Source organism: Poecilia formosa, unplaced genomic scaffold, assembly GCF_000485575.1.
Source record: "Poecilia formosa unplaced genomic scaffold, Poecilia_formosa-5.1.2 Scaffold117, whole genome shotgun sequence".
NCBI lineage: Eukaryota > Metazoa > Chordata > Actinopteri > Cyprinodontiformes > Poeciliidae > Poecilia > Poecilia formosa.
The window spans coordinates 322,255-334,354 of NW_006800056.1; the positions used below are offsets into that span (position 1 = coordinate 322,255).

General features: G+C 41.7%; 1 protein-coding gene across 9 annotated transcripts in view; it reads left to right on the top strand.

The window, feature by feature from the left end:
• Window positions 1-11,776, top strand: part of sorcs1 (sortilin-related VPS10 domain containing receptor 1) — a 165,454-nt gene extending 153,678 nt beyond the window's left edge. For 4 of the 9 annotated variants that reach the window (XM_016675591.1, XM_007560597.2, XM_007560594.2 and 1 more), the window contains 7 exons: window positions 434-560; window positions 1,473-1,585; window positions 3,543-3,677; window positions 6,868-6,967; window positions 7,364-7,469; window positions 7,868-8,025; window positions 10,150-11,776. In XM_016675591.1, the coding sequence (XP_016531077.1) occupies window positions 434-560; window positions 1,473-1,585; window positions 3,543-3,677; window positions 6,868-6,967; window positions 7,364-7,469; window positions 7,868-8,025; window positions 10,150-10,211 (801 nt within the window). In that variant the 3' untranslated portion in view covers window positions 10,212-11,776. Of the gene's footprint in view, window positions 1-433; window positions 561-1,472; window positions 1,586-3,542; window positions 3,678-6,867; window positions 6,968-7,128; window positions 7,214-7,363; window positions 7,470-7,867; window positions 8,026-8,121; window positions 8,178-10,149 lie in introns of those variants that run through there. The other 5 variants (XM_016675593.1, XM_016675592.1, XM_016675594.1 and 2 more) reach the window with 4 other exon arrangements.
• The last annotated feature ends 324 nt before the right edge of the window (window positions 11,777-12,100 follow it).

A 12,100-nucleotide genomic window follows, 5' to 3' on the forward strand; every position in this document is an offset into this window, starting at 1 on the left:
GGACCTGGAGGATCTATGATGAGATCATCACAAAGTCCTGATCTCAGTCTGAGAAAATATTTTGGGAAAAGTCAGTTTGGATGGTTTTATTCCGTTAAGAGCTGAAATCATTTGAAAAGTATTTTTCGTGTTTAGAAGAGAACGGTTTAGTCAAACAGAACCAGAACCTCTGTCTGACTGGCCCGGGTCCAGCGGACCGCTCCGGCTGTCTGGCTTCTGTTGAGTCAAAGTGTTGGTGTTGGGATCAGGACGGCCGGTTCTGTCAGCTGAGTCCGTTTTACCGGATGAACAGAGACGTTGGTTCTGATGTCAGTCCGTCCTGCTGGGCCGTGGTAACCGGCTGCTGATGGCCGAGTCTCAGGGGAGCGCTCGGACTGACTGGCTGTGTGTGTGTGTGTGTGTGTGTGTGTGTGTGTGTGTGTGTGTTCTCCAGCAGCCTGTTATCACCCTGGAGGGAAGCGTGGCGTGTACGTTCCCCAGGGAAGGGATCAATACAGTCACGGTGCAGGTGTCTGCTGGGAACGCCATCCTGCAGGACAGGAAAACTATCGCTGTCCACGGTGAGTGGAGACTGTGAACAAGATGCCACAACAATCTGCCTTCCTGTCAGCAGGAGGCGCCACCATCACTTCACACACTCCGACTGCTGTTGTTATTATTCCTGAAGCTGATCTACAGGCTTCAGTTTGGCGGTTTAAGTGTAAACAGTCTGTTAATGTCTGATAAAAAGCAGGAATCCAGCGCTGCCCCTCCCTCACTTGTTGCTCCTCACGCCGCTAAGCTAGCTGGCTACTCAGGGCTCCTTTGCTTTTCGCTCACTTACAAGACAGAGAGTTTGGAAATATTTCTGGCTGTAAAAAATAAAGTATGTAATAAAGTAATAAATTAATGACATGGAAACCAAAATCTTAAGATAAAACCGTTAGTAAACTGAAAGGTTTTCCTCTCTACTGTCGCTATATGCTCTGAATCAGAGATCTCATCTGCTGAGTTTTTTGTTTTTAATTTAAATGATAAATTGAACTTGATAACTGTGACCAATTGAAATCAATTGACTTTTTATTGTAGTTTTATGTTTATTTATTTTTCCTTTATTTTACCAAGGAAATTAGTTGAGAACAAATTCTAATTTTCAACATCAATGTTCTCAGGAAGCATCAGAACAGAGAAGAAAAGAATCAACATATTTGCTCATAATCCAGCTGTTTTTAAAAGCACATTGAACACATAGTATGGATTTTACTGACTTAAAGTCGATTTATGGTTTTTGATTGATGTACAAATAATTGTAATTAATTTATTGTCAGTCCCTCCAATAGTTCTGACAGTTTTCTGTATCATGGTGTCTGTGACATCAAGACCTGAATTTAAAATAAAAACTGATGATTTCCTTTAGAAAAACGTTACTTGATGAGGAGCTGAAGCTGAAAAAGGTCAGTGAAAAATCCTCACCTTATGTTTGCTTCATGCAGAATATTTCCGATCCCACCTGCTGGCCTTCTCCTCGAACCTGGACGAACACAACCCGGACGTGGCTGAGTGGAGGCAGGATGTGAGCCGGGTAATCCGGAACGCTCTGATCCAGGTGAGGCTCGCTCTCCCAGCTGCTGCTTTCTGCTGCTCAGCTCCTCACAGGTTTGACTTTCACCCTGATAAATGGTCAGAAGGAGAACCGGGGAGGGGGAAGTAATGCTGGAGCAGGTGAACGAGTTCGGGACCGGACCCAATGAACATCAGAAGTCCTGGTCCTGACCCGAGGAGACGCTGGCAGATGAGCCAAACACAAACTGTCAGGTGGACGAAATGACTCCAGCTCACATGTCAGAGACAGAGTCGGACTCATTAACCGGTTCTCGACACTTCCTCAGGATTCCGATATGTTTCCGATTCTTCGGAAGCAGCTCTCTGCCTCTTGCATCATCCTTTCACACTTTTTGATCCTGCAAAATCAAAATTGATGCCAGAAATGCATCCATCTCTCCAATCTTCACTGAGCACGCCTGGCTTGTTTTTTCTTTCTGACATGATTATTGTTTATGTTTTTTTTTTATTTTTATTCCTGGTGACAACCTCAGCCTTGAAGGCGGAACGGAGCGAGAGGAAAAACTGAGATGAAAATCTGATTTGATGACTGAGTTGAGTGATCACTGAGGCTGAAGCTCATAGAGGGAAGTGGAGGAAGAAGCAGCGACTCCTGCAGGAGGCAGTGATCATTTCTTCATCTCTTTATTGGTTTATTTCACACCGATGTAAAAGGAGAGTTATTCATTTTTACATTATTTGACTGAGAACTGAAGTTCACAAGCTGTTTGACTTAAAATCAGTCAGTTATCTTCATCTTTACTGGCAACAACCTGTAAACATCTTAGAAAAAAAAATCCACATTCAGAAATTATTGTTTTAACTGAATAATTACAAACCTCACTTATGATCACCCCTTGTGTGAATCCTTTGAACAACCTTCTTTTAGTCTCTGTTGATCTTGCTCGGTGTTTTGGATATTTATTCTGCTATAGTTTCATTTTTCCGTTGCCAGATTTTTTATTTAAAGTTTCCTGGCGTCTCTAAGGAAGTCTCTAAATTCAGGGCTGCATCCTTCCAAGGCCGGTTATGTCACAGCGATGAGACAAAAGCTGTCCAGGATCGGAGGCTCCACCAATCATAGTTTTCTCCTTTTTTTCTACATTTTAAGGACGAGTGTGGAGTATCCTTCTCTGCCTGCTCAGTCCGAAGATTCATTGCCGTCCACCATTTTTAGAGCAAACGGACGAAGTGGGAGAAGACGTACAGTTTTAAATCTGTCTGTTAAAATGTGGCAGTAAGTTAGAACCCAAAGCTGTTCTGTTGTTTGAGATCCATTTTTACCTGCTTGGGTTCCTCGTCTTATTTTGAACTGTTATCTGTTAACATTTTAGATTTGTCCACCAGATGGCGCTATGTACTTTTTTGTTATTCAAAGTCTGTAAAAAATGTCACTTCTTGGTTCCCACAAGTAAAAAGCAGAAAGTAGGTGACATTGTTGATGTCTGTCTAAAACATGTGATTGTTTTCATGTTGTATTTTATCAATTTATATTTTGTCTCATTATATTTTTCGGATGTGTTGATTTTATGAAGACCTTTTTGTTGGTAGTATCTCATCTCTACATAATGATTTAAATATGTTTCCAATCACTGATTGATTGCTGATCAAAATGTATTTTATAACATAACAAAAGTTCAACCTGGTTCCTGAACTGCATCCCTCATTAAAAGCCTTCAGTTCTCATAAACTCTCATTTCCTGCTGCGTCTCCCTCAGGATATTTCTTATTATTTCAGTAAATAACTGAAAACTAAAGCAGTTTTAAATAATTCAGATGTCTAAAAATACAACCAAAACATTTTCAGCAGTTTTTGGAGCGCAGACATTTTGTTTAATAATAGTCGTGATTTCACAGGATGGTTTCTGCCGGAGGTCGGCTGGATTATCCTCTGATGAAGCCCAGCAGGTTTTAATCTGAGGTTCTGATCTGAGCAGATCCTGACTCTGGTCTCCTTGCAGGCGACAGGCGTACGAGAGGACCTGCTCCTGGTCACCGTCCTGCCAGGTTTACCAACAGCAGCCGAGTTTTTCCTGCTGCCTGACAAGCAGCTCACCGAGGGGAAAGCAGAGAAGAGCTCGGCTCATTTAGATCAGGTGAGGCGGCAGCGTCGTCCTCCAGTGGGCGGACGGATGTCACCTTGTTATCCTCGTTCTAACTTTGACACAACACACGGCTGCAGATTGTCTGTTCCTGCTTTGTGACTCACTGAGGGTCTTTTCATAGCAGCAGCTTGTCCGGTAAAACCTCCTGAAAATTTAAACCTGCAGCTTCAAGTTCCTGTTCCCCACCAGCAGATGTCACTGTTAATCTGCTGGAGAATTTTTTTTTGTAGGAGTCTAATTTTGGAAAATGCTTGAAGAATCGACTAATCAATAAGCCTGACAAGTATTATGAGTGAAAGGACTGACTTTTAAACTTACATGATGTTGGGGAGGCAGAGAGAGAAATGTTCAGCATCAATCGACATGAAGCAGAGCTGCTCAGTCTAACCTAACAGATGATGATCGATGTTAATGCCAGGAAGAATCCATGGATAGGAATCCTCCATTTCTCCCCTTCTTCCTCCCTCCTGCTTGATCTTCTGGAAAGTTCCCCCTCCCTCCAAGCCGGCCATAAATCTTCATTCATGGCTGGCGTCCTTAAAGTGCGGAGTTGGCTCCGCTTGTTAGAATGTAAAACAGATTTCACTGACCCCGCTATGCAAACGGTGAGAAAGTAATTAGTCAAAGCACAGACTAAATTTAAACAGCACAAAGGGGAGCATGAAGGAGTACAGGAATTACTCACATCACAATTAATTTAGCAAATGAGGCAGATAAGATAAATGAAGTCTCTGCAGCAGAGAGAGAGGAAGTGTTTGCTTTAATTATGCAGCTCCTTATTGGTTTCTTTTATGAATATGATTTAAAAACAGCAACACTTCATTTGTAGATTGTGTAGGAGCTCCGATGAAGAGGTCTGTCTGTGTGGATCAGCTGGGATGGTTCTCCAGTTGAGCTCCGGGTCGCGGTAACCTTCCCAGGTTGGATCCCAGTTCATCTGTCTGAAAGCAGAGATCAAGCTGCCTGCGTTGCATTATGCATCATGGAGGAAAAGGTCCTGCAGACAAAGACTCTTACATAAACAGGAGCGTTCACATGTGTGGGCGGGTCAGGGCCGCGCTGACACGGCTCGGGATTTAAAGTGCATTCAGCGTTATGATAATTTCAGAGGCTGCAGGAACGTTCTCAGGTCAGAGCTGATAAACGTGCTGCACGTTTGTATTTCACCTGTTTATCCACTTCATTTGACCTTCTCAGGAAAAAGTAGGTTTGCGGAGGCTGTTTTCAGTTTGAGGTTGTCTTCATAAACACTGCATGAGTCGGTGCTGCAGCATCAACAGGTGGGTTCTTATGGGACTGTGGATGGAAATGAGCATGTTGCTAAATCCAGAGTATTTACTACAATTTTGTACATTTATTAATGTACCTTTCCATTCAAATAAAATCAATGAATAAGTCCAGTAATAATCACTTTGTATTATTAGTCCTACACTAATAATTCAAAGTGATTATTAGTGGACTTGAGTGCATTTACTTTTTAATTTTCTAATATTTTTTGACCACTGGGGACATTTAATGATCCTTTCAGCTTCTTGACCTTTAAATTATTGATTTGTATTTTAACACCAATGAGCCTCCCAAGTATTTCTCCCTCAGAAATAAAAAAAAATGATTTTCACAGTTTATTTTTAGACCTAAAATAAAAAAAGATAAAATAATGAGTTTCCAGCAAAAGTAAAGTTGAAGTGAAAACACAATTGTCATTTCCAGGGTTCTGGAAGTCTCTTGAGGGGTATGAATACTTCTGAGCACCATTTTAAGTAGACAGTGTGAGAAACAAACATTTTGTTCCTGATTTAGCAGAATATCATTAATTTTACACCTTTGATCCTGATGCACCTGCCCTACTGAGAATTAGCACATCAAAAGTATTTGCTTCAGAAACGGATCTCCTCCTAACTAGTGTTTGAATCCTCTAGACGTGCCAAGATAATAAAAAGTCTCACAGGAGCTTTAGCTCCAATAAACTGATTCCTAATGATCGGTTTGCTGAAAACTCTGCATTTCTCCTGCAGAAACTGGAAAACAAAGGTCAGTTCTGTAAGTGTCCTGGTACTGGAGCGTTATTGATGCCCTGGGTTTTACTGTGTTTGTAACAAACCCAACTTGTCTTTGTTGCAGAAGAGTCTGGAGATCTGATAGCACTTGCATATGAAGCTTGAAATGGTTAATGTGTAGAAACCCTGAAATCTAGATAAGAAATGCGTGTTGAACTTTTGATTTAGTTTCAAACTCGAATGAAAACAATCAGTCAGACTCGCTGAGCCTTTTCATCCATCCTAGCAGCTTTTTCAACACATTCACACTTTATTAGTTTCCTTTTTCTCCAACCTGGTTTTATCTTTCACTTTTCAGTCAGATTTTACATCTGGTGTTATGGGAGCTAAAATCCTATTTTCCTGTCAGTCAAACTTTGTTATCGTTGGTATTTCTCATTGATTCATCTAAATAAATGGGAACACATTGTCTCCTAGCGACAGAGCGCTGGCTACAAAGAGCCTAAAGATCACACTTTAATGCAGCGTTCTCTGGTTTGTGACGATGCAACACTTCATCAACTGAACTGAAGCCACTTTATGTAAAATGTGTGAAATTGCATCCATCTACTGCTGTGACTGAGTCCATATGACGAAAACGATGTAAATGCTTGTTTTAGACAACATGCTGGGTGATGATATTTCCTTTAATCTAAAATAGCATAAATTAACCTCAGGTATTGCAGGAACACAAACAGAAGCATCACATCTCTGTGGAGAGATTCAAACTTCTCAACATTTCAGTCGCCTGCTGACATCCGACTGTTATTTCTTCTTTGATATTTCTTTTTCATGGCTTATTCTTTAATTAGTAATATTCAATATGACAAAGGAGAGAATTAGAGAATTTGTATTTCAATACCTATATTATTTATTTGTCGTCAGTAAAAGAATATTTTCAAATTTGTTCAGTTTTCCTGAGATGCTCAAAGTTGTTTTTCCTCTTTTATCCAAAGCGGCTGTTTAACTTTTAAAAGTAAATTTTTAAAATAAAAAATAATGTGATTCCTTCAGATCTCACAGGACCAGAGACACTAAAGACTGACAAAGATAACTATTTGCTTTACCTGGTGATGTGTTAACATGAAACAAGACAGGTGTGTTTCCATAGCAACCAGCCCAGGTCATGTGCTTTCTGTCTGCAGCTCTCTGACCTCCTGCTGAACGCCTTGAATCAGAACCTGGTCCAGTTCACGCTGCGGCCGGGGGTCCAGGTCACCGTGTACGCCGCTCACCTGTCGGCAGGTAAGGCCGCCGTCCGCCTGCTCACCGTGAACCTTCAGCACAAACATGAAGCATGTGGCCAGGCTCAGCGGACAGTCAGGTTTATATTTCATATTTTTATTGCCCCACCCCCTCTCGACTAATAACTCCACCCCTGTGTCTGATTGGCTCCCACCATGTAGCTACACAGAGACATTCAGAGACGTATGTGTGCCTCTTCCTTTTGGGGATGCTGCTACTGTCCTAAAGGGGCTTTTAAGCTAAAGAGTAAGAGAAGTCCATATATTAAACCGATTCATCACATGGGTCTCATTTCTGTTCACTGCTCGTTGCATGAGGCAGCAGGCTGCTAATACACCTCCTCTAACTCTGCTGTGTTGTTCACACGCTGCGGTGGCTGTCTCCCTGTCTCTGCAGCGCCCCTGGTGGACACCAGCGAGAACCACAGTGGCTCTGCCATGCTAATGCTGCTCTCTGTAGTGGTTGCGGGTTTAGCTGTGTTTGTCATCTACAAATTTAAGAGGTAAAGTTTTCCTGAAGCTCGACACACAAACAGCTGACAGCTGCTGATCAGGCCATCGCTCACAAAAAGAAATGTCAGTCGGCCTTCAGCGGCTTTCAGGATGAAGGCCTTTAAATGGAGGCTGCTGACCTTTCTGAAATGTTAAACCGTGTTTCCTTGCTGAGACGGCGTTCAGAGGGAAAATCATGTGAAGGGTCATGAAGATTTATAGACAAGCAGAAGCAAAATGAAACATTTATTAGCCTTAACAGGTTTTATATCTGCTGAATCCCATCCAGACGCTGGTTGACATGGAGCAAACATTCAGTTAAAGGTTGAGGAAACCAGTCCGATCCATCATGTGTTCCTGGTAGCTTCCTCTCTCTTTCCGTCTGCCTCACTGTAAATCTTTCCTCAAGGAAGATCCCAGGCCTCAACGTCTATGCGCAGATGCAGAACGACAAAGAACCAGAAGTGATGAGTCCAGCCAATCCCTCAGAGGCCACGCCCTGCTCACCGCAGGACTTGGTGCCTTCTCTGGAGATTCTGGACACCGAGTTGAACTCGCGGCCCATCGGTGAGTGACCTTTGACCTGATCCGAGCCTCCCGTCTCGTCTCACGGCTGCTTCACCCCGTCCTGTCGCTCATCCTGTGCTTTCTGTTGTTTCTCAGTGAAGTGGTCCAGACTGCAGGAGAACTAGACATAAACAGATCAGAGGCTGTTAGTGGTACGGTCAACACGCTGTCTCTCCTCTGAACGGGTCGACATCAGACTCAGCCTCACATTATACGGAATGATATGAGTGCCAACACTTCTTATTAAACACTTTGCGAATGCTTTCTGTAAAATCACAAAATTAAGTTTGAAAACACTGTTTATTGATTATGTCATTATTTATTTTTTCTTTATGTTATTTATGCGTTTGATTATTTTAATGTCAACTTTTGTTTCTTGGTTTTATAAGATTTATTCAACTTTGTCTTTTTCTGACTTTTATTTTTAAACTACATTTTAACATATTAAATATTTTATTTAGTTTTATTTCTCGTTAATCAATGGATTATTTGCTTTTATTATAGCATTTGAGTTTTTAGCTGCCTTCCCGTTATTCCATACTTATGATTTTAAAACCACATTCAATTCAAAATACTTTATTTATCCCAATGGGAAATTAAACATTGACATCATTCTGATCACTCAATTATTTCCAAAGAATCACTATGGACGGTGATGCTGTGGGCAGGAAGGATCTCCAGTAGCAGTCAGTCTTCAAACTATTGGAAGAGGCCTCTGACTGAAGACCTTTGCTGCATGGTAGTCTGTCATAAAGTGCTAACAGCCAATGTTCAGGCAGCAGATCATATGGTGAGATGCTAATCAGCTGCTCCTAGATGTAAAAAACAATCAAAAATTGATTATACATCATATCAACAGTCTGACCATAAAAGGAGCAAACATCCTTCCTGCTGCACAGCATCTAAATCCAGAGGGAGAAATTATCCAGACATTCAAAGCCAAAACCAGAAAATGATAAAAGTTTAGGAGAAGATCCAATCAGCGCTAACGTCACAGAGCTGCTCCACGTCTGTCCTCCTGTGCTGTTCAGAAACGGTCCAGCGTTTAGTTTATGTCCAGAGTAACTGCAGAACTTTAATGTTTTAATAGGAGCATAATATGCCTCATTTCAGATTTCATGCCTCATCTGTCTGAGTTTGTTCTGATTTATCATCCATCAGTTCTTCCTGTGAAGAGTTGATTTTATCTCTGAGATCCAGTCATGAACATTTCTGGTTGACACAAAATGTCACTTGTTTTATTTTCAGTTTTACTGCCATTAGTCTGCATTTTTATATCATTCTGCAGAGTGATCAAAGTAAGAACAAAAAACTCTCTTCACTCTATTTTAACCCAAACTGATTCAGTTAGGTTCACCTCAGCCTTCTGAAGATTTGACATCCACAGAAAAGCTTCTTCGGTTTCCCTCCAATTGTAACAACAGTCATTGTCCCACTTCAGCTTCATCAGAACCCGGACATGGAGTCCAAACGTTTGTCCCAGAGTGAATGTCCAAACTGGATGCTTTGATGTTGTCTTAACATCTTCTTCTTCTCTGAATGGCCTTTCAGACCTTGTTGATACAGGATGTGGATGATGACACTCTCAGTTTTAGGCATCATCTTAAGGTGCTTTTGAGTTCAATCTGGGTTTAACTCACATATTTCACACCAGTTCTGTTGAATTTATTTCATGATGTCACACAAGGAAGCACTTTGTTGGAGGAATTACCTTAAACATGTCTGAAGTGTGTCGACAGCTTTTCAACCAGCACTGAAGATATTTAACAAACTTTTTATCTTATTCTTTGACTTCATGTTCCACAGAACAGTCTAATCTGCAACGATGACAGCAAAGTTATACAAGACTATGATCATTACTAGAATATTACTGATAAGTTGATTTATTCCAGTAACTTCATGGTAAATAAATCTGATTATTGATTTTTTTTTTACAAAGTTGGATGTTTTCAAGGACGTATTTCTGTTAATTTAGATATTTTTATTACAGATCATGACAACACATTTAAACCTAGAACTTTACCCCAGACATGAAAAACATTTTATTAATGAATAACATTTGTTTAGAGGTCTTTATATGTTGGTTTGTTAATCTGTGTTCTGTCTGCTCTGCTCTCCCCTCAGGATGTCTGAAACCTCATGTACATGTGAAATTCTCCACAGAACTCCCCACATACATCGTCTGAACTCTGGACTGGACTGACGCCTCCAGCTCCCATCATGGATTTGATCTTACTTTTGTTTGGATTTTGTGTTTGGATCTCGATGGTTTGGAGCTTTACACCTGTGCATGTTGGAGCCGGATGACACATACTGTGCTCTGCTGAAAGCAGGAGAAACTGTACAGGTTTTATTTTCTTCTCGTTTCTCCTTCATGTTTTAAAAGAAACATGTTCAGACTTGAGTTTGTTTCTGAGTCGAGGAGGATCGCCAGCATGAACGAATCGAAAGTTTGGGATTTTCTCACATCCTGGATCGGTTTGCTGCTTTCTGATGCAAACAGCAGACGGTGTATTATTTATTCATATAAAAATACTTTCATGAAGTACGATATGGAAGTGAGTGACACATTAATTTTGTAAATCATGAATGTCTATGTTAGAACTTTGTGTATTTTAATAACAAATGTACTAAAAAGAGACACTTATAAAATATGACTCAGCTATTTCAAAGCTTTTGATCTACTGTCCTCAAAAAGCTGATTTATGGCACAAAGCAGCTTTTCTACTGAAATATTCTGCTTTTATTTTGGCTTTTACAACAACGTTGAGTTTTCAGGATTAATTTAAGCCTTCGTGTTTGTTGCCTCTGCTCATGTTGACACCTGCCAGTTTGTAAAAAGCTCCGTGCTTCAGAACCTCCTTCCCACAGCCGGCCCCAGCCTTCAGCAGAGCTTTCAGGAGCAAAGATAAAGCTGTGTGTGTGGATGGCGCCGATGCCGCCGGTGGTCCTGGAATGACCGCAGGAGGCCAAGTGGAGCTTATCGAGACCCGCGTAGAAACGTGGGACCTGGAATGAGATCCAGCTGCTTTACAGGAGAAGTCAAAGAGCTGGAAAACACAGAGACAGATGGAAGTACGGCGAAGCATTAGGAGCGTTCCAGTGGGCAGAATGAGAGGAGGGCGACTGCTTGAATACTTAATGTGGCCCGTCGAGCTCAAGGCCCGCTAAGGTTGGTGACACATCTGGGTTAATGTTGTGACCTGCTGCAGCGAGGCGGCCGTCTTCATCCCGGCTCATTAGGACGTGCTGCAGGAGCGCAGCAGCAGAACTGGAGCACAGCAGCTGCAGGGCGCCGCGGCCGGCTCAGACCAGACACACGGAAACGCCTGATTGATGCTTTCACAGCTTCTGAGGCAACGCAGCCGGACCCGGTTAGAACATTTTTAAACCGATGTTAGGTCCAAACAAAGCTTTTCCATGTACCACACCTTGGAAAAGTATTCAGATCCCTGGAAATGTCCTTATTTTGTCACATTACAAACATAACAGTATTTTATTCCAACTCTATGTGATGGATCAACACAAAGTGAAAGTTTGTGGACTTTGGAATGAAACAGTTTCACAGTTCACTGAGGGTTTCCAAAGTTTTACTCACCTCCAGACGCTTTCTGGCAGATTCTTCTTTTCAAATTAGTTTAAAGCTCCATCAGATTGGATGAAAAGCTTCTGAGAACATCTATTTAAAGCACTGAGCTTTGACTAGGCCATTCCAACACCTAAATATCCCCTGCCTTTGGCTGCATGTTTGGGGTCAGAGGCCTGATACTTCCTGTATTTTCCTGGTTTATCTTCTCATGAACTCTGACCTGCTTCTGCTGATGAAAGCCTCCCCAAAGTATGATGCTGCCACCTCCATGTTTCCTGGTGGGGATGTTCATGGTGACGTTCCTTTTGTGTGTTGACCAGAAAGTTTTGCACATCCCCTCCTTCCATGTTCACCATGTCTCCATCATGGCTGTGGTGAACCGAAAGCAGAACTTTTTCTGGCTCTTTTTGCTCCTGTTCCATTAAAGTCTGATTAGTGGAGCGTTCCACTTGTATTTGTTTTGTCACCAGGTTCTCCCACCTGAGC